Genomic DNA, 23,971 nt, shown 5'->3' on the forward strand with positions numbered 1-23,971 from the left:
TATCATCCAGAATTATCACTGATGTAATGAATAAATAAATATTATAATCTGTCCATGTTCTGCTCCAGACTGGACCACTATGTACAATAGCAGCTGACCACAGCCCAGGGCGTCACTGACCAGGCCCTGCGTATCCCCTCCTCTCGGACCCTGGCGGCCTCCTTATTGCCTTCCGGCTCCTGAAATGTCACCACTAATGGTCCCGGAGCCTCAGAATAGTCCCAGCAGCAGATCCGGGCCCCACTCCAGTGCAGTCTGAGTCACGGCCAGAGCTGCAGCCCCTAGCGAGGCAGAGATGCCCCATACTGCAAGCTTCACCAGGGTGTTGGGAGAGCGGGCCGGCAGAACATCGGATGGAGGAGCGACCTGCTGACGAAGGACAGAGTCCGGGCGCTGTTGTGCGCTGGAGATCTGCAGGGAGCGGAAAGACGCCGCAGAGATACTGAAAGAGAAGAGCACGGGGTGAACCTGCAATAACCGTACACACACGGCTGTGGCGCTTCCCTCCCTCCTCCTACCTCTTCAGCCGCTGCAGAGACGTCTGCCGCTCCAGCTGTGATGGGGGGCGTCTCTGGAAGAAGCTGTGAGTGCGGGTGATCAGGGTCTCGTACGGGAAATTAGAGGGGATCCTGGACAGGAGCTGATGGACGCTGGCCATGTCACAGTCACACTGTAGGACCTCACGCTCCCGCATCAGCACCATCTGTGAATACAGACACGTATCATGCGATCTGCAGGCTGCACCCCCCCATAAACCCTCAGTGACCCCCAACGTACTTGTGCAGCACAATACACCGGCATCAAGGGGTGCGACGCCAGGAAGAAGTCATATAAGCGAAGGACTTGGTGGAAGTCACTGAGGACATGTCCGTACCAGGTGATCAACCAGCTGAGAGCAAAGATACAGCCGACCTCCGACCTGCAGACGACGGCGGTGGTGGTCAGTGACCGGGCAAGGTCAATCTTATACCCACCTCCATCTAGCGCCCCAAACTCCTGAGCACCTAGCCCCATCTGAACCGCACACCTGAGCAGGAAGTCGTGAAGGGCTGGACATTCACTCTGGATCAGGGGCATCAGATAACTCAGCACGCTGCGGGTCCGCTCCATCGTGGGGTCCATGAAATCTCTGCCGTAGAGAAGAGACAGTCCGGAGATATTCCAACTACAGGAAACACAGGGGCCATAGTCAGAAGACACATACCGGAGATGATGTGTGGAGAGGGTCTGCAGCATGGCCGTACCTAAGCGGAGGCCAACAGTCAGCAGCAACGTGACGGCCACATCATGGAAGCCTTGATAATAATGCAGCTCTGGGTGTGTGTGGAGGACGTATAGGATCATATCTATCAGCTGCTCCTGTAACACAGACCGCTCCACATCTGTCATTCCTAAAGGGAGATCAGAACGCGAGACATCAGAAAACATTTACTCCACCTGGATGGCCGATCGATGACAGACCTCCAACCACCTGAATGACCCTACCAGTGACCCTACACACCCATGACAGCCCTCCATCCAACCACCTGGATGACCCTACACATCCATGACAGCCCTCCATCCAACCACCTGGATGACCCTACACATCCATGACAGCCCTCCATCCAACCAGTGACCCTACACACCCATGACAGCCCTCCATCCAACCACCTGGATGACCCTACACACCCATGACAGCTCTCCATCCAACCACCTGGATGACCCTACACACCCATGACAGCCCTCCATCCAACCAGTGACCCTACACACCCATGACAGCCCTCCATCCAACCACCTGGATGACCCTACACACCCATGACAGCCCTCCATCCAACCACCTGGATGACCCTACACACCCATGACAGCCCTCCATCCAACCACCTGGATGACCCTACACACCCATGACAGCCCTCCATCCAACCACCTGGATGACCCTACACACCCATGACAGCCCTCCATCCAACCACCTGGATGACCCTACACACCCATGACAGCCCTCCATCCAACCAGTGACCCTACACATCCATGACAGCCCTCCATCCAACCAGTGACCCTACACATCCATGACAGCCCTCCATCCAACCAGTGACCCTACACATCCATGACAGCCCTCCATCCAACCAGTGACCCTACACATCCATGACAGCCCTCCATCCAACCAGTGACCCTACACATCCATGACAGCCCTCCATCCAACCAGTGACCCTACACATCCATGACAGCCCTCCATCCACCCAGTGACCCTACACATCCATGACAGCCCTCCATCCAACCAGTGACCCTACACATCCATGACAGCCCTCCATCCAACCACCTGGATGACCCTACACATCCATGACAGCCCTCCATCCAACCAGTGACCCTACACATCCATGACAGCCCTCCATCCAACCAGTGACCCTACACATCCATGACAGCCCTCCATCCAACCACCTGGATGACCCTACACATCCATGACAGCCCTCCATCCAACCAGTGACCCTACACACCCATGACAGTCCTCCATCCAACCAGTGACCCTACACATGCATGACAGCCCTCCATCCAACCACCTGGATGACCCTACACATCCATGACAGCCCTCCATCCAACCACCTGGATGACCCTACACACCCATGACAGCCCTCCATCCAACCACCTGGATGACCCTACACACCCATGACAGCCCTCCATCCAACCACCTGGATGACCCTACACACCCATGACAGCCCTCCATCCAACCACCTGGATGACCCTACACACCCATGACAGCCCTCCATCCAACCACCTGGATGACCCTACACACCCATGACAGCCCTCCATCCAAATAGTGACCCTACACATCCATGAGAACCCTCCATCCAAATAGTGACCCTACACATCCATGAGAACCCTCCATCCAAATAGTGACCCTACACATCCATGACAGCCCTCCATCCAACCAGTGACCCTACACATCCATGACAGCCCTCCATCCAACCAGTGACCCTACACATCCATGACAGCCCTCCATCCAACCAGTGACCCTACACATCCATGACAGCCCTCCATCCACCCAGTGACCCTACACATCCATGACAGCCCTCCATCCACCCAGTGACCCTACACATCCATGACAGCCCTCCATCCAATCAGTGACCCTACAAATCCATGACAGCCCTCCATCCAACCACCTGGATGACCCTACACACCCATGACAGCCCTCCATCCAATCAGTGACCCTACACACCCATGACAGCCCTCCATCCAACCACCTGGATGACCCTACACACCCATGACAGCTCTCCATCCAACCACCTGGATGACCCTACACACTCATGACAGCCCTCCATCCAATCAGTGACCCTACATATCCATGAGAACCCTCCATCCAAATAGTGACCCTACACATCCATGAGAACCCTCCATCCAAATAGTGACCCTACACATCCATGAGAACCCTCCATCCAAATAGTGACCCTACACATCCATGACAGCCCTCCATCCAACCAGTGACCCTACACATCCATGACAGCCCTCCATCCAACCAGTGACCCTACACATCCATGACAGCCCTCCATCCAACCAGTGACCCTACACATCCATGACAGCCCTCCATCCAACCAGTGACCCTACACATCCATGACAGCCCTCCATCCAACCAGTGACCCTACACATCCATGACAGCCCTCCATCCAACCAGTGACCCTACACATCCATGACAGCTCTCCATCCAACCAGTGACCCTACACATCCATGACAGCCCTCCATCCACCCAGTGACCCTACACATCCATGACAGCCCTCCATCCAATCAGTGACCCTACAAATCCATGACAGCCCTCCATCCAACCACCTGGATGACCCTACACACCCATGACAGCCCTCCATCCAATCATTGACCTTACACACCCATGACAGCCCTCCATCCAACCACCTGGATGACCCAACACATCCATGACAGCCCTCCATCCAACCACCTGGATGACCCTACACATCCATGTCATCCCTCCATCCAATCAGTGACCCAACACATCCATGACAGCCCTCCATCCAATCAGTGACCCAACACATCCATGACAGCCCTCCATCCAACCAGTGACCCTACACATCCATGACAGCCCTCCATCCAATCAGTGACCCTACACACCCATGACAGCCCTCCATCCAACCAGTGACCCTACACACCCATGACAGCCCTTCATCCAACCAGTGACCCTACACACCCATGACAGCCCTCCATCCAACCAGTGACCCTACACATCCATGAGAACCCTCCATCCAACCAGTGACCCTACACACCCATGACAGCCCTCCATCCAACCATTGACCCTACACACCCATGACAGCCCTCCATCCAACCAGTGACCCTACACATCCATGACATCCAGCGTCACGCAAACATATTGGCCCTACACATCCACGACAGACCTCCCTCCACCTGCATTACCTAACAAATCCTTCAAAAACCCACAATTATGACCCGCTGCACCTACCTTTTGGGAATCTCTTGAGTGAACGTCTAACATCCATAAGCACCTGGTTGTAATCGCAGTGACCAGCACGTAAGGCGGGACCTGGACACAGAAAACCATATGTATAATTCACCTGCTCCCAACCGACCACTACAAACCAATCCAGTGTCACCAACATCCCCTCCCTGTACAGGTCACAGAGCATGCCCACTACACTCTCCTATAGAGGTCTATGTGTAATGTCACAGCTCCCCTCCCTGTACAGGACACAGAGCATGCCCACTACACTTTCCTATAAAGATCTATGTGTGATGTCACAGCTCCCCTCCATGTACAGGACACAGAGCATGCCCACTACACTCTCCTATAGAGGCCTATGTGTGATGTCATAGCTCCCCTCCATGTACATGTCACAGAGCATGCCCACTACACTCTCCTATAGAGGTCTATGTGTGATGTCATAGCTCCCCTCCATGTACATGTCACAGAGCATGCCCACTACACTCTCCTATAGAGGTCTATGTGTGATGTCACAGCTCCCCTCCATGTACAGGACAGAGCATGCCCACTACACTCTCCTATAGGGGTCTATGTGTGATGTCACAGCTCCCCTCCCTGTACAGGACACAGAGCATGCCCACTACACTCTCCTATAGAGGTCTATGTGTGATGTCACAGCTCCCCTCCCTGTACAGGACACAGAGCATGCCCACTACACTCTCCTATAGAGGCCTATGTGTGATGTCACAGCTCCCCTCCATGTACAGGACAGAGCATGCCCACTACACTCTCCTATAGAGGTCTATGTGTGATGTCACAGCTCCCCTCCATGTACATGTCACAGAGCATGCCCACTACACTCTCCTATAGAGGTCTATGTGTGATGTCACAGCTCCCCTCCATGTACATGTCACAGAGCATGCCCACTACACTCTCCTATAGAGGTCTATGTGTGATGTCACAGCTCCCCTCCATGTACATGTCACAGAGCATGCCCACTACACTCTCCTATAGAGGTCTATGTGCGAGGTCACAGTTCTCCATGTACAGGACACAGAGCATGCCCACTACACTCTCCTATAAAGGTCTATGTGCGATGTCACAGCTCTCCTCCATGTACAGGACAGAGCATGCCCACTACACTCTCCTATAGAGGTCTATGTGTGATGTCACAGCTCCCCTCCATGTACATGTCACAGAGCATGCCCACTACACTCTCCCATAGAGGTCTATGTGTGATGTCACAGCTCCCCTCCCTGTACAGGACACAGAGCATGCCCACTACACCCTCCCATAGAGGTCTATGTGCGATGTCACAGCTCTCCTCCATGTACAGGACACAGAGCATGCCCACTACACTCTCCCATAGAGGTCTATGTGCGATGTCACAGCTCTCCTCCATGTACAGGACACAGAGCATGCCCACTACACTCTCCTATAGAGGTCTATGTGTGATGTCACATCTCCCCTCCATGTACAGGACACAGAGCATGCCCACTACACTCTCCTATAGAGGTCTATGTGTGATGTCACAGCTCCCCTCCATGTACAGGACACAGAGCATGCCCACTACACTCTCCTATAGAGGTCTATGTGTGATGTCACAGCTCCCCTCCATGTACATGTCACAGAGCATGCCCACTACACTCTCCTATAGAGGTCTATGTGTGATGTCACAGCTCCCCTCCATGTACAGGACACAGAGCATGCCCACTACACTCTCCTATAAAGGTCTATGTGCGATGTCACAGCTCCCCTCCATGTACAGGACAGAGCATGCCCACTACACTCTCCTATAGAGGTTTATGTGTGATGTCACAGCTCCCCTCCATGTACAGGTCACAGAGCATGCCCACTACACTCTCCTATAGAGGTCTATGTGTGATGTCACAGCTCCACTCCATGTACAGGGCACAGAGCATGCCCACTACACTCTCCTATAGAGGTCTATGTGTGATGTCACATCTCCCCTCCATGTACAGGACACAGAGCATGCCCACTACACTCTCCTATAGAGGTCTATGTGTGATGTCACAGCTCCCCTCCATGTACAGGACACAGAGCATGCCCACTACACTCTCCTATAGAGGTCTATGTGTGATGTCACAGCTCCCCTCCATGTACAGGACACAGAGCATGCCCACTACACTCTCCTATAGAGGTCTATGTGTGATGTCACAGCTCCCCTCCATGTACAGGACACAGAGCATGCCCACTACACTCTCCTATAGAGGTCTATGTGTGATGTCACAGCTCCCCTCCATGTACATGTCACAGAGCATGCCCACTACACTCTCCCATAGAGGTCTATGTGCGATGTCACAGCTCTCCTCCATGTACAGGACAGAGCATGCCCACTACACTCTCCTATAGAGGTCTATGTGCGATGTCACAGCTCCCCTCCATGTACAGGACACAGAGCATGCCCACTACACTCTCCTATAAAGGTCTATGTGCGATGTCACAGCTCCCCTCCATGTACAGGACACAGAGCATGCCCACTACACTCTCCTATAGAGGTTTATGTGTGATGTCACAGCTCCCCTCCATGTACAGGTCACAGAGCATGCCCACTACACTCTCCTATAGAGGTCTATGTGTGATGTCACAGCTCCACTCCATGTACAGGGCACAGAGCATGCCCACTACACTCTCCTATAGAGGTCTATGTGTGATGTCACAGCTCCCCTCCATGTACAGGACACAGAGCATGCCCACTACACTCTTCTATAGAGGTCTATGTGTGATGTCACAGCTCCCCTCCATGTACATGTCACAGAGCATGCCCACTACACTCTCCCATAGAGGTCTATGTGCGATGTCACAGCTCTCCTCCATGTACAGGACAGAGCATGCCCACTACACTCTCCTATAGAGGTCTATGTGCGATGTCACAGCTCCCCTCCCTGTACAGGACACAGAGCATGCCCACTACACTCTCCCATAGAGGTCTATGTGCGATGTCACAGCTCTCCTCCATGTACAGGACACAGAGCATGCCCACTACACTCTCCTATAGAGGTCTATGTGCGATGTCACAGCTCCCCTCCATGTACAGGGCACAGAGCATGCCCACTACACTCTCCTATAGAGGTCTATGTGTGAGGTCACAGCTCCCCTCCCTGTACAGGACACAGAGCATGCCCACTACACTCTCCTATAGAGGTCTATGTGTGATGTCACAGCTCCCCTCCATGTACAGGACACAGAGCATGCCCACTACACTCTCCTATAGAGGTCTATGTGCGATGTCACAGCTCCCCTCCCTGTACAGGACACAGAGCATGCCCACTACACTCTCCTATAGAGGCCTATGTGTGATGTCACAGCTCCCCTCCCTGTACAGGACACAGAGCATGCCCACTACACACTCCTATAAAGGTCTATGTGTGATGTCACATCTCCCCTCCATGTACAGGACACAGAGCATGCCCACTACACTCTCCTATAGAGGTCTATGTGTGATGTCACAGCTCCCCCTTCCTGTACAGGTCACAGAGCATGCCCACTACACTCTCCTATAAAGGTCTATGTGTGATGTCACAGCTCCCCTCCATGTACAGGACACAGAGCATGCCCACTACACTCTCCCATAGAGGTCTATGTGTGATGTCACAGCTCCCCTCCATGTACAGGACACAGAGCATGCCCACTACACTCTCCTATAGAGGCCTATGTGTGATGTCACAGCTCCCCTCCATGTACAGGACACAGAGCATGCCCACTACACCCTCCTATAGAGGTCTATGTGTGATGTCACATCTCCCCTCCATGTACAGGACACAGAGCATGCCCACTACACCCTCCTATAGAGGTCTATGTGTGATGTCACAGCTCCCCCTTCCTGTACAGGACACAGAGCATGCCCACTACACTCTCCTATAAAGGTCTATGTGTGATGTCACAGCTCCCCTCCATGTACAGGACACAGAGCATGCCCACTACACTCTCCTATAGAGGCCTATGTGCGAGGTCACAGCTCCCCTCCATGTACAGGACACAGAGCATGCCCACTACACTCTCCTATAGAGGTCTATGTGTGATGTCACAGCTCCCCTCCATGTACAGGACACAGAGCATGCCCACTACACTCTCCCATAGAGGCCTATGTGTGACGTCACAGCTCCCCTCCCTGTACAGGACACAGAGCATGCCCACTACACTCTCCTATAGAGGTCTATGTGTGATGTCACAGCTCCCCTCCATGTACAGGACACAGAGCATGCCCACTACACTCTGCTATAGAGGTCTATGTGCGAGGTCACAGCTCCCCTCCCTGTACAGGACACAGAGCATGCCCACTACACCCTCCTATAGAGGTCTATGTGTGATGTCACAGCTCCCCTCCATGTACAGGACACAGAGCATGCCCACTACACTCTCCTATAGAGGTCTATGTGTGATGTCACAGCTCCCCTCCATGTACATGTCACAGAGCATGCCCACTACACTCTCCTATAGAGGTCTATGTGTGATGTCACAGCTCCCCTCCATGTACAGGACACAGAGCATGCCCACTACACTCTCCTATAGAGGTCTATGTGTGATGTCACAGCTCCCCTCCCTGTACAGGACACAGAGCATGCCCACTACACTCTCCTATAGAGGTCTATGTGTGATGTCACATCTCCCCTCCATGTACAGGACACAGAGCATGCCCACTACACTCTCCTATAGAGGTCTATGTGTGATGTCACATCTCCCCTCCATGTACAGGACACAGAGCATGCCCACTACACTCTCCTATAGAGGTCTATGTGTGATGTCACAGCTCCCCTCCATGTACAGGACACAGAGCATGCCCACTACACTCTCCTATAGAGGTCTATGTGTGATGTCACAGCTCCCCTCCATGTACAGGACACAGAGCATGCCCACTACACTCTCCTATAGAGGTCTATGTGTGATGTCACAGCTCCCCTCCCTGTACAGGACACAGAGCATGCCCACTACACCCTCCTATAGAGGTCTATGTGTGATGTCACAGCTCCCCTCCATGTACAGGACACAGAGCATGCCCACTACACTCTCCTATAGAGGTCTATGTGTGATGTCACAGCTCCCCTCCATGTACATGTCACAGAGCATGCCCACTACACTCTCCTATAGAGGTCTATGTGTGATGTCACAGCTCCCCTCCATGTACAGGACACAGAGCATGCCCACTACACTCTCCTATAGAGGTCTATGTGTGATGTCACAGCTCCCCTCCATGTACAGGACACAGAGCATGCCCACTACACTCTCCTATAGAGGTCTATGTGCGATGTCACAGCTCCCCTCCCTGTACAGGACACAGAGCATGCACACTACACTCTCCTATAGAGGTCTATGTGTGATGTCACAGCTCCCCTCCATGTACAGGACACAGAGCATGCCCACTACACTCTCCTATAGAGGTCTATGTGTGATGTCACAGCTCCCCTCCCTGTACAGGACACAGAGCATGCCCACTACACCCTCCCATAGAGGTCTATGTGCGAGGTCACAGCTCCCCTCCATGTACAGGACACAGAGCATGCCCACTACACTCTCCTATAGAGGTCTATGTGTGATGTCACAGCTCCCCTCCCTGTACAGGACACAGAGCATGCCCACTACACTCTCCTATAGAGGTCTATGTGTGATGTCACAGCTCCCCTCCCTGTACAGGACACAGAGCATGCCCACTACACTCTCCTATAGAGGTCTATGTGTGATGTCACAGCTCCCCTCCATGTACAGGACACAGAGCATGCCCACTACACTCTCCCATAGAGGTCTATGTGCGAGGTCACAGCTCCCCTCCATGTACAGGACACAGAGCATGCCCACTACACTCTCCTATAGAGGTCTATGTGTGATGTCACAGCTCCCCTCCATGTACAGGACACAGAGCATGCCCACTACACTCTCCTATAGAGGTCTATGTGTGATGTCACAGCTCCCCTCCATGTACAGGACACAGAGCATGCCCACTACACTCTCCTATAGAGGTCTATGTGCGAGGTCACAGCTCCCCTCCATGTACATGTCACAGAGCATGCCCACTACACTCTCCTATAGAGGTCTATGTGTGATGTCACAGCTCCCCTCCATGTACAGGACACAGAGCATGCCCACTACACTCTCCTATAGAGGCCTATGTGTGATGTCACAGCTCCCCTCCATGTACAGGACAGAGCATGCCCACTACACTCTCCTATAGAGGTCTATGTGTGATGTCACAGCTCCCCTCCATGTACATGTCACAGAGCATGCCCACTACACTCTCCTATAGAGGTCTATGTGTGATGTCACAGCTCCCCTCCATGTACAGGACACAGAGCATGCCCACTACACTCTCCTATAGAGGTCTATGTGTGATGTCACAGCTCCCCTCCATGTACAGGACACAGAGCATGCCCACTACACTCTCCTATAGAGGTCTATGTGCGAGGTCACAGCTCCCCTCCATGTACATGTCACAGAGCATGCCCACTACACTCTCCTATAGAGGTCTATGTGTGATGTCACAGCTCCCCTCCATGTACAGGACACAGAGCATGCCCACTACACTCTCCTATAGAGGCCTATGTGTGATGTCACAGCTCCCCTCCATGTACAGGACAGAGCATGCCCACTACACTCTCCTATAGAGGTCTATGTGTGATGTCACAGCTCCCCTCCATGTACATGTCACAGAGCATGCCCACTACACTCTCCTATAGAGGTCTATGTGTGATGTCACAGCTCCCCTCCATGTACAGGACACAGAGCATGCCCACTACACTCTCCTATAGAGGTCTATGTGTGATGTCACAGCTCCCCTCCATGTACATGTCACAGAGCATGCCCACTACACTCTCCTATAGAGGTCTATGTGCGAGGTCACAGCTCCCCTCCATGTACATGTCACAGAGCATGCCCACTACACTCTCCTATAGAGGTCTATGTGTGATGTCACAGCTCCCCTCCATGTACATGTCACAGAGCATGCCCACTACACTCTCCTATAGAGGTCTATGTGTGATGTCACAGCTCCCCTCCATGTACAGGACACAGAGCATGCCCACTACACTCTCCTATAGAGGTCTATGTGTGATGTCACAGCTCCCCTCCATGTACATGTCACAGAGCATGCCCACTACACTCTCCTATAGAGGTCTATGTGTGATGTCACAGCTCCCCTCCATGTACAGGACAGAGCATGCCCACTACACTCTCCTATAGAGGTCTATGTGTGATGTCACAGCTCCCCTCCCTGTACAGGACACAGAGCATGCCCACTACACTCTCCTATAGAGGTCTATGTGTGATGTCACATCTCCCCTCCATGTACAGGACACAGAGCATGCCCACTACACTCTCCTATAGAGGTCTATGTGTGATGCCACAGCTCCCCTCCATGTACAGGACACAGAGCATGCCCACTACACTCTCCTATAGAGGTCTATGTGTGATGTCACAGCTCCCCTCCATGTACAGGACAGAGCATGCCCACTACACTCTCCTATAGAGGTCTATGTGCGAGGTCACAGCTCCCCTCCATGTACAGGACACAGAGCATGCCCACTACACTCTCCTATAGAGGCCTATGTGTGATGTCACAGCTCCCCTCCATGTACAGGACACAGAGCATGCCCACTACACTCTCCTATAGAGGTCTATGTGTGATGTCACAGCTCCCCTCCCTGTACAGGACACAGAGCATGCCCACTACACTCTCCTATAGAGGTCTATGTGTGATGTCACATCTCCCCTCCATGTACAGGACACAGAGCATGCCCACTACACTCTCCTATAGAGGTCTATGTGTGATGTCACATCTCCCCTCCATGTACAGGACACAGAGCATGCCCACTACACTCTCCTATAGAGGTCTATGTGTGATGTCACAGCTCCCCTCCATGTACAGGACACAGAGCATGCCCACTACACTCTCCTATAGAGGTCTATGTGTGATGTCACAGCTCCCCTCCCTGTACAGGACACAGAGCATGCTCACTACACTCTCCTATAGAGGTCTATGTGTGATGTCACAGCTCCCCTCCATGTACATGTCACAGAGCATGCCCACTACACTCTCCTATAGAGGTCTATGTGTGATGTCACAGCTCCCCTCCATGTACAGGACAGAGCATGCCCACTACACTCTCCCATAGAGGTCTATGTGCGATGTCACAGCTCTCCTCCATGTACAGGACACAGAGCATGCCCACTACACTCTCCTATAGAGGTCTATGTGTGATGTCACAGCTCCCCTCCATGTACAGGACACAGAGCATGCCCACTACACTCTCCTATAGAGGCCTATGTGTGATGTCACAGCTCCCCTCCATGTACAGGACACAGAGCATGCCCACTACACTCTCCTATAGAGGTCTATGTGTGATGTCACAGCTCCCCTCCCTGTACAGGACACAGAGCATGCCCACTACACTCTCCTATAGAGGTCTATGTGTGATGTCACATCTCCCCTCCATGTACAGGACACAGAGCATGCCCACTACACTCTCCTATAGAGGTCTATGTGTGATGTCACATCTCCCCTCCATGTACAGGACACAGAGCATGCCCACTACACTCTCCTATAGAGGTCTATGTGTGATGTCACAGCTCCCCTCCATGTACATGTCACAGAGCATGCCCACTATACTCTCCTATAGAGGTCTATGTGTGATGTCACAGCTCCCCTCCATGTACAGGACACAGAGCATGCCCACTACACTCTCCTATAGAGGCCTATGTGTGATGTCACAGCTCCCCTCCATGTACAGGACACAGAGCATGCCCACTACACTCTCCTATAGAGGTCTATGTGTGATGTCACAGCTCCCCTCCCTGTACAGGACACAGAGCATGCCCACTACACTCTCCTATAGAGGTCTATGTGTGATGTCACAGCTCCCCTCCATGTACAGGACACAGAGCATGCCCACTACACTCTCCTATAGAGGTCTATGTGTGATGTCACAGCTCCCCTCCCTGTACAGGACACAGAGCATGCCCACTACACCCTCCTATAGAGGTCTATGTGTGATGTCACAGCTCCCCTCCATGTACAGGACACAGAGCATGCCCACTACACTCTGCCCCATCACTACTTCTTCCTGCCACTTATCCTTGCTGTAATCACGTGATCGCACCTCTACACCTGCTGAAGTCACAGGGGCTACGCTCGCCGGCCGGTGGTCTGCATGCTGAAGAGCGGCGCCAAATGGAGGCAACGTAAAGAAACCTCAGACGCTTGTCAGGCGGTAATACATGCGCACCGAGAACGCCAAAATAATGGGAAAGAGGCAAAACCAATTATAGGTAAATATTACAAAAATAATGAAGATCCTGCAATGACAGAACTGGAAGGCACGGAGCGCTGAGCTCTGCCATACACTTGTATAGGGGCCGTGATCCGGCTGCAGTGTGTGTGACTGTATAGACACCGTGTGTACAGGCCCTTGGGGGTGGGTGTGGAGCGTCCCCCCCTCTACAAGGACATTCATTCCATCAGGACTGCAGAAAACCCAGAAGCGGGAGACGTGATGATTACAGCGGGTCCATCCCGCCTCTGGGCAGGGGCACTACCTGGTTTTGGGGGCAGACAGAACACGTTGATACTGAGCAGTTTCGGCCACACTCGACGTCTGATCTCCGGAGTGAGAAGCCCACCCTCACCGAGTGCCGCGTCCCTGAGGGTCTCCACATCCACGGGGTCATGGGTCAAAGCTTCATGAATCTGGAGGGACTTCTGCTTCCGCCAAGACAAACTGCGCGCTGTGAGGGGAAAGACAAACAGCTCCATTATACACAAACCGAGCGACCAGGACAGGAAGACCCCAGACCGAGCAGCCCCCTCCATCCCCGACACCATAGGGACATCACACAGAGGACAAGACCCCGGAATACACCATGAGGGAGGGGGTCCGAACAAATACCATCACAGCAACATCCAGAGACTCTGACCCCTCTGTGACTACACCCCCCATACACAGCGAGCTGCCATGTCCTGTGTATCCTGACACCTTTCTATCATAGCCAGCAGTGGTCAGGGGTCAGCATGGGAGCTCTGACCCCTCTGTGACTACATCCCCCATACACAGCGAGCTGCCATGTCCTGTGTGTCCTGACACCTTTCTATCATAGCCAGCAGTGGTCAGGGGTCAGCATGGGCGCTCTGACCCCTCTGTGACTACACCCTCCATACACAGCGTGCTGCCATGTCCTGTGTATCCTGACACCTTACTATCATAGCCAGCAGTGGTCAGGGGTCAGCATGGGCGCTCTGACCCCTCTGTGACTACACCCCCCATACACAGCGAGCTGCCATGTCCTGTGTGTCCTGACACCTTTCTATCATAGCCAGCAGTGGTCAGGGGTCAGCATGGGTGCTCTGACCTCTCTGTGACTACACCCCCCATACACAGCGAGCTGCCATGTCCTGTGTGTCCTGACACCTTTCTATCATAGCCAGCAGTGGTCAGGGGTCAGCATGGGTGCTCTGACCCCTCTGTGACTACACCCCCCATACACAGCGAGCTGCCATGTCCTGTGTCCTGACACCTTTCTATCATAGCCAGCAGTGGTCAGGGGTCAGCATGGGCGCTCTGACCTCTCTGTGACTACACCCCCCATACACAGCGAGCTGCCATGTCCTGTGTGTCCTGACACCTTTCTATCATAGCCAGCAGTGGTCAGGGGTCAGCATGGGCGCTCTGACCTCTCTGTGACTACACCCCCCATACACAGCGAGCTGCCATGTCCTGTGTGTCCTGACACCTTTCTATCATAGCCAGCAGTGGTCAGGGGTCAGCATGGGTGCTCTGACCCCTCTGTGACTACACCCCCCATACACAGCGAGCTGCCATGTCCTGTGTGTCCTGACACCTTTCTATCATAGCCAGCAGTGGTCAGGGGTCAGCATGGGCGCTCTGACCCCTCTGTGACTACACCCACCATACACAGCGAGCTGCCATGTCCTGTGTCCTGACACCTTTCTATCATAGCCAGCAGTGGTCAGGGGTCAGCATGTGTGCTCTGACCCCTCTGTGACTACATCCCCCATACACAGCGAGCTGCCATGTCCTGTGTATCCTGACACCTTTCTATCATAGCCAGCAGTGGTCAGGGGTCAGCATGGGTGCTCTGACCCCTCTGTGACTACACCCCCCATACACAGCGAGCTGCCATGTCCTGTGTGTCCTGACACCTTTCTATCATAGCCAGCAGTGGTCAGGGGTCAGCATGGGCGCTCTGACCTCTCTGTGACTACACCCCCATACACAGTGAGCTGCCATGTCCTGTGTGTCCTGACACCTTTCTATCATAGCCAGCAGTGGTCAGGGGTCAGCATGGGCGCTCTGACCCCTCTGTGTCTACACCCCCCATACACAGCGAGCTGCCATGTCCTGTGTCCTGACACCTTTCTATCATAGCCAGCAGTGGTCAGGGGTCAGCATGGGTGCTCTGACCCCTCTGTGACTACACCCCCCATACACAGCGAGCTGCCATGTCCTGTGTGTCCTGACACCTTTCTATCATAGCCAGCAGTGGTCAGGGGTCAGCATGGGTGCTCTGACCCCTCTGTGACTACACCCCCCCATACACAGGGAGCTGCCATGACCTGTGTGTCCTGACACCTTTCTATCATAGCCAGCAGTGGTCAGGGGTCAGCATGGGCGCTCTGACCCCTCTGTGACTACACCCCCCATACACAGGGAGCTGCCATGTCCTGTGTCCTGACACCTTTCTATCATAGCCAGCAGTGGTCAGGGGTCAGCATGGGCGCTCTGACCTCTCTGTGACTACACCCCCCATACACAGCGAGCTGCCATGTCCTGTGTCCTGACACCTTTCTATCATAGCCAGCAGTGGTCAGGGGTCAGCATGGGTGCTCTGACCTCTCTGTGACTACACCCCCCCATACACAGCGAGCTGCCATGTCCTGTGTGTCCTGACACCTTTCTATCATAGCCAGCAGTGGTCAGGGGTCAGCATGGGTGCTCTGACCCCTCTGTGACTACATCCCCCCATACACAGCGAGCTGCCATGTCCTGTGTCCTGACACCTTTCTATCATAGCCAGCAGTGGTCAGCATGGGTGCTCTGACCCCTCTGTGACTACACCCCCATACACAGCGATCTGCCATGTCCTGTGTCCTGACACCTTTCTATCATAGCCAGCAGTGGTCAGGGGTCAGCATGGGCGCTCTGACCCCTCTGTGACTACACCCCCCATACACAGCGAGCTGCCATGTCCTGTGTCCTGACACCTTTCTATCATAGCCAGCAGTGGTCAGGGGTCAGCATGGGAGCTCTCACCCCTCTGTGACTACACCCCCCATACACAGCGAGCTGCCATGTCCTGTGTCCTGACACCTTTCTATCATAGCCAGCAGTGGTCAGGGGTCAGCATGGGTGTTCTGACCCCTCTGTGACTACACCCCCGATACACAGCGAGCTGCCATGTCCTGTGTGTCCTGACACCTTTCTATCATAGCCAGCAGTGGTCAGGGGTCAGCATGGGCGCTCTGACCCCTCTGTGACTACACCCACCATACACAGCGAGCTGCCATGTCCTGTGTCCTGACACCTTTCTATCATAGCCAGCAGTGGTCAGGGGTCAGCATGGGCGCTCTGACCCCTCTGTGACTACACCCCCATACACAGCGAGCTGCCATGTCCTGTGTATCCTGACACCTTTCTATCATAGCCAGCAGTGGTCAGGGGTCAGCATGGGTGCTCTGACCCCTCTGTGACTACACCCCCATACACAGCGAGCTGCCATGTCCTGTGTGTCCTGACACCTTTCTATCATAGCCAGCAGTGGTCAGGGGTCAGCATGGGCGCTCTGACCCCTCTGTGACTACACCCCCCATACACAGCGAGCTGCCATGTCCTGTGTGTCCTGACACCTTTCTATCATAGCCAGCAGTGGTCAGGGGTCAGCATGGGCGCTCTGACCTCTCTGTGACTACACTCCCCCATACACAGCGAGCTGCCATGTCCTGTGTCCTGACACCTTTCTATCATAGCCAGCAGTGGTCAGGGGTCAGCATGGGCGCTCTGACCCTTCTGTGACTACACCCCCATACACAGCGACCTGCCATATCCTGTGTGACCTGACACCTTTCTATCATAGCCAGGAGTGGTCAGGGGTCAGCATGGGCGCTCTGACCCCTCTGTGACTACACCCCCATACACAGCGAGCTGCCATGTCCTGTGTCCTGACACCTTTCTATCATAGCCGGCAGTGGTCAGGGGTCAGCATGGGTGCTCTGACCCCTCTGTGACTACACCCCCCATACACAGCGAGCTGCCATGTCCTGTGTGTCCTGACACCTTTCTATCATAGCCAGCAGTGGTCAGGGGTCAGCATGGGTGCTCTGACCCCTCTGTGACTACACCCCCCCATACACAGGGAGCTGCCATGACCTGTGTGTCCTGACACCTTTCTATCATAGCCAGCAGTGGTCAGGGGTCAGCATGGGCGCTCTGACCCCTGTGTGACTACACCCCCCATACACAGGGAGCTGCCATGTCCTGTGTCCTGACACCTTTCTATCATAGCCAGCAGTGGTCAGGGGTCAGCATGGGCGCTCTGACCTCTCTGTGACTACACCCCCCATACACAGCGAGCTGCCATGTCCTGTGTCCTGACACCTTTCTATCATAGCCAGCAGTGGTCAGGGGTCAGCATGGGTGCTCTGACCTCTCTGTGACTACACCCCCCCATACACAGCGAGCTGCCATGTCCTGTGTGTCCTGACACCTTTCTATCATAGCCAGCAGTGGTCAGGGGTCAGCATGGGTGCTCTGCCCCCTCTGTGACTACACCCCCATACACAGCGATCTGCCATGTCCTGTGTCCTGACACCTTTCTATCATAGCCAGCAGTGGTCAGGGGTCAGCATGGGCGCTCTGACCCCTCTGTGACTACACCCCCCATACACAGCGAGCTGCCATGTCCTGTGTCCTGACACCTTTCTATCATAGCCAGCAGTGGTCAGGGGTCAGCATGGGAGCTCTCACCCCTCTGTGACTACACCCCCCATACACAGCGAGCTGCCATGTCCTGTGTCCTGACACCTTTCTATCATAGCCAGCAGTGGTCAGGGGTCAGCATGGGTGCTCTGACCCCTCTGTGACTACACCCCCATACACAGCGAGCTGCCATGCCCTGTGTGTCCTGACACCTTTCTATCATAGCCAGCAGTGGTCAGGGGTCAGCATGGGCGCTCTGACCTCTCTGTGACTACACCCCCCATACACAGCGAGCTGCCATGTCCTGTGTCCTGACACCTTTCTATCATAGCCAGCAGTGGTCAGGGGTCAGCATGGGCGCTCTGACCCCTCTGTGACTACACCCCCCATACACAGCGAGCTGCCATGTCCTGTGTGTCCTGACACCTTTCTATCATAGCCAGCAGGGGTCAGCATGGGTGCTCTGACCTCTCTGTGACTACACCCCCCATACACAGCGAGCTGCCATGTCCTGTGTGTCCTGACACCTTTCTATCATAGCCAGCAGTGGTCAGCATGGGCGCTCTGACCCCTCTGTGACTACACACCCATACACAGCGAGCTGCCATGTCCTGTGTGTCCTGACACCTTTCTATCATAGCCAGCAGTGGTCAGCATGGGCGCTCTGACCCCTCTGTGACTACACCCCCCCATACACAGCGAGCTGCCATGTCCTGTGTGTCCTGACACCTTTCTATCATAGCCAGCAGTGGTCAGGGGTCAGCATGGGCGCTCTGACCTCTCTGTGACTACACCCCCCATACACAGCGAGCTGCCATGTCCTGTGTCCTGACACCTTTCTATCATAGCCAGCAGTGGTCAGGGGTCAGCATGGGCGCTCTGACCCCTCTGTGACTACACCCCCCATACACAGCGAGCTGCCATGTCCTGTGTCCTGACACCTTTCTATCATAGCCAGCAGGGGTCAGCATGGGTGCTCTGACCTCTCTGTGACTACACCCCCCATACACAGCGAGCTGCCATGTCCTGTGTGTCCTGACACCTTTCTATCATAGCCAGCAGTGGTCAGCATGGGCGCTCTGACCCCTCTGTGACTACACACCCATACACAGCGAGCTGCCATGTCCTGTGTGTCCTGACACCTTTCTATCATAGCCAGCAGTGGTCAGCATGGGCGCTCTGACCCCTCTGTGACTACACCCCCCCATACACAGCGAGCTGCCATGTCCTGTGTCCTGACACCTTTCTATCATAGCCAGCAGTGGTCCGGGGTCAGCATGGGCGCTCTGACCCCTCTGTGACTACACCCCCATACACAGCGAGCTGCCATGTCCTGTGTGTCCTGACACCTTTCTATCATAGCCAGCAGTGGTCAGGGGTCAGCATGGGTGCTCTGACCCCTCTGTGACTACACCCCCCATACACAGCGAGCTGTCATGTCCTGTGTCCTGACACCTTTCTATCATAGCCAGCAGTGGTCAGGGGTCAGCATGGGTGTTCTGACCCCTCTGTGACTACCGCCCCCCATACACAGCGAGCTGCCATGTCCTGTGTGTCCTGACACCTTTCTATCATAGCCAGCAGTGGTCAGCATGGGCGCTCTGACCCCTCTGTGACTACACCCCCCCATACACAGCGAGCTGCCATGTCCTGTGTGTCCTGACACCTTTCTATCATAGCCAGCAGTGGTCAGGGGTCAGCATGGGCGCTCTGACCTCTCTGTGACTACACCCCCATACACAGCGAGCTGCCATGTCCTGTGTGTCCTGACACCTTTCTATCATAGCCAGCAGTGGTCAGGGGTCAGCATGGGTGCTCTGACCCCTCTGTGACTACACCCCCCATACACAGCGAGCTGTCATGTCCTGTGTCCTGACACCTTTCTATCATAGCCAGCAGTGGTCAGGGGTCAGCATGGGTGTTCTGACCCCTCTGTGACTACCGCCCCCCATACACAGCGAGCTGCCATGTCCTGTGTGTCCTGACACCTTTCTATCATAGCCAGCAGTGGTCAGGGGTCAGCATGGGTGATCTGACCCCTCTGTGACTACACCCTCCATACACAGCGAGCTGCCATGTCCTGTGTGTCCTGACACCTTTCTATCATAGCCAGCAGTGGTCAGGGGTCAGCATGGGCGCTCTGACCTCTCTGTGACTACACCCCCCATACACAGCGAGCTGCCATGTCCTGTGTCCTGACACCTTTCTATCATAGCCAGCAGTGGTCAGCATGGGCGCTCTGACCCCTCTGTGACTACACCCCCCATACACAGCGAGCTGCCATGTCCTGTGTGTCCTGACACCTTTCTATCATAGCCAGCAGTGGTCAGGGGTCAGCATGGGCGCTCTGACCCCTCTGTGACTACACCCCCCATACACAGCGAGCTGCCATGTCCTGTGTGTCCTGACACCTTTCTATCATAGCCAGCAGTGGTCAGGGGTCAGCATGGGTGCTCTGACCTCTCTGTGACTACACCCCCATACACAGCGAGCTGCCATGTCCTGTGTGTCCTGACACCTTTCTATCATAGCCAGCAGTGGTCAGGGGTCAGCATGGGCGCTCTGACCTCTCTGTGACTACACCTCCCATACACAGCGAGCTGCCATGTCCTATGTGTCCTGACACCTTTCTATCATAGCCAGCAGTGGTCAGGGGTCAGCATGGGCGCTCTGACCCCTCTGTGACTACACCCCCATACACAGCGAGCTGCCATGTCCTGTGTGTCCTGACACCTTTCTATCATAGCCAGCAGTGGTCAGGGGTCAGCATGGGCGCTCTGACCCCTCTGTGACTACACCCCCCATACACAGCGAGCTGCCATGTCCTGTGTGTCCTGACACCTTTCTATCATAGCCAGCAGTGGTCAGGGGTCAGCATGGGCGCTCTGACCCCTCTGTGACTACACCCCCATACACAGCGAGCTGCCATGTCCTGTGTGTCCTGACACCTTTCTATCATAGCCAGCAGTGGTCAGGGGTCAGCATGGGGGCTCTGACCTCTCTGTGACTACACCCCCCATACACAGCGAGCTGCCATGTCCTGTGTGTCCTGACACCTTTCTATCATAGCCAGCAGTGGTCAGGGGTCAGCATGGGCGCTCTGACCCCTCTGTGACTACATCCCCCATACACAGCGAGCTGCCATGTCCTGTGTGTCCTGACACCTTTCTATCATAGCCAGCAGTGGTCAGGGGTCAGCATGGGCGCTCTGACCCCTCTGTGACTACACCCCCCATACACAGCGAGCTGCCATGTCCTGTGTGTCCTGACACCTTTCTATCATAGCCAGCAGTGGTCAGGGGTCAGCATGGGCGCTCTGACCTCTCTGTGACTACACCCCCCATACACAGCGAGCTGCCATGTTCTGTGTCCTGACACCTTTCTATCATAGCCAGCAGGGGTCAGCATGGGTGCTCTGACCTCTCTGTGACTACACCCTCCATACACAGCGAGCTGCCATGTCCTGTGTCCTGACACCTTTCTATCATAGCCAGCAGTAGTCAGGGGTCAGCATGGGTGCTCTGACCCCTCTGTGACTACACCCCCATACACAGCGAGCTGCCATGTCCTGTGTGTCCTGACACCTTTCTATCATAGCCAGCAGTGGTCAGGGGTCAGCATGGGCGCTCTGACCTCTCTGTGACTACACCCCCCATACACAGCGAGCTGCCATGTCCTGTGTGTCCTGACACCTTTCTATCATAGCCAGCAGTGGTCAGGGGTCAGCATGGGCGCTCTGACCCCTCTGTGACTACACCCCCATACACAGCGAGCTGCCATGTCCTGTGTGTCCTGACACCTTTCTATCATAGCCAGCAGTGGTCAGGGGTCAGCATGGGCGCTCTGACCCCTCTGTGACTACACCCCCCATACACAGCGAGCTGCCATGTCCTGTGTGTCCTGACACCTTTCTATCATAGCCAGCAGTGGTCAGGGGTCAGCATGGGCGCTCTGACCCCTCTGTGACTACACCCCCATACACAGCGAGCTGCCATGTCCTGTGTGTCCTGACACCTTTCTATCATAGCCAGCAGTGGTCAGGGGTCAGCATGGGGGCTCTGACCTCTCTGTGACTACACCCCCCATACACAGCGAGCTGCCATGTCCTGTGTGTCCTGACACCTTTCTATCATAGCCAGCAGTGGTCAGGGGTCAGCATGGGCGCTCTGACCCCTCTGTGACTACATCCCCCATACACAGCGAGCTGCCATGTCCTGTGTGTCCTGACACCTTTCTATCATAGCCAGCAGTGGTCAGGGGTCAGCATGGGCGCTCTGACCCCTCTGTGACTACACCCCCCATACACAGCGAGCTGCCATGTCCTGTGTGTCCTGACACCTTTCTATCATAGCCAGCAGTGGTCAGGGGTCAGCATGGGCGCTCTGACCTCTCTGTGACTACACCCCCCATACACAGCGAGCTGCCATGTTCTGTGTCCTGACACCTTTCTATCATAGCCAGCAGGGGTCAGCATGGGTGCTCTGACCTCTCTGTGACTACACCCTCCATACACAGCGAGCTGCCATGTCCTGTGTCCTGACACCTTTCTATCATAGCCAGCAGTAGTCAGGGGTCAGCATGGGTGCTCTGACCCCTCTGTGACTACACCCCCATACACAGCGAGCTGCCATGTCCTGTGTGTCCTGACACCTTTCTATCATAGCCAGCAGTGGTCAGGGGTCAGCATGGGCGCTCTGACCTCTCTGTGACTACACCCCCCATACACAGCGAGCTGCCATGTCCTGTGTGTCCTGACACCTTTCTATCATAGCCAGCAGTGGTCAGGGGTCAGCATGGGTGCTCTGACCCCTCTGTGACTACATCCCCCATACACAGCGAGCTGCCATGTCCTGTGTGTCCTGACACCTTTCTATCATAGCCAGCAGTGGTCAGGGGTCAGCATGGGCGCTCTGACCCCTCTGTGACTACACCCCCATACACAGTGAGCTGCCATGTCCTGTGTGTCCTGACACCTTTCTATCATAGCCGGCAGAGGTCAGGGGTCAGCATGGGCGCTCTGACCCCTCTGTGACTACACCCCCCATACACAGCGAGCTGCCATGTCCTGTGTGTCCCCCTGGTGCTGTAGTCGGGTCGGGTCGGGTCGGGTCGGGTCGGGTCGGGTCGGGCGGCCGCTCCTCACCTCCCCCGGCTCCCGGTGTCCTCCTCCTCTTCTCCGCTCCGGTCATCGCTGCTTCTTTGCTTTTTCGCCAACAACTTCCGCCTGAACTTTCCATCCAAACAGCGACCATTACGTCATGCAAACCCCGCCCATTTACCCTACGCCATGCCGCACATGGCTATCACTACATTTCCCATCAGGCATTGGGATGGGTCACGCATGTCATTGGCTAATCCAGGAGCGGGCGTGTCCTAAAATGTAGGCGGGGCTTTAAGTTGGAAAGGAAAGCGGGAAGTGCGCCGTAGGCGTGTGCCGTCCATGCGTGGGCGTGGCCAGAAGTTTATTTGGCTCCTCCTCTAGTCAATGGAAAGTTTTCCCGAGCAGGGGGCGGGTTTTTCATTCATCTGAAAATCGTGATTGGACAAGAGGCGTGGTCTGAATTGCTGATTAACGTATGATTGGAGGATTGAATGACTGGGCGGGACACTGTGTGACCGGACC

General features: G+C 54.7%; 1 protein-coding gene across 3 annotated transcripts; it reads right to left on the reverse strand.

The window, feature by feature from the left end:
• Positions 1-23,672, reverse strand: LOC140108556 (TBC1 domain family member 20-like). 3 transcript variants are annotated; one of them, XM_072131819.1, is made up of 8 exons: positions 23,492-23,670; positions 14,045-14,143; positions 4,433-4,513; positions 1,205-1,391; positions 1,028-1,129; positions 778-919; positions 519-703; positions 1-442 (listed from the first exon to the last, which is right to left on the reverse strand). In XM_072131819.1, the coding sequence occupies exons 1-8, from the start codon at positions 23,598-23,600 to the stop codon at positions 211-213; spliced, it is 1,137 nt and encodes a 378-aa protein (XP_071987920.1). In that variant the 5' UTR covers positions 23,601-23,670; the 3' UTR covers positions 1-210. The 3 variants fall into 3 exon arrangements, with proteins under 3 accessions (XP_071987920.1, XP_071987919.1, XP_071987918.1); XM_072131818.1 differs by having other exon boundaries at positions 13,955-14,143; positions 23,492-23,666; XM_072131817.1 differs by having other exon boundaries at positions 778-1,129; positions 13,955-14,143; positions 23,492-23,672.
• Between the last annotated feature and the right edge of the window lie 299 nt (positions 23,673-23,971).

The sequence above is a fragment of the Engystomops pustulosus genome, unplaced genomic scaffold (genome assembly GCF_040894005.1).
Source record: "Engystomops pustulosus unplaced genomic scaffold, aEngPut4.maternal MAT_SCAFFOLD_146, whole genome shotgun sequence".
Taxonomy (NCBI): domain Eukaryota; kingdom Metazoa; phylum Chordata; class Amphibia; order Anura; family Leptodactylidae; genus Engystomops; species Engystomops pustulosus.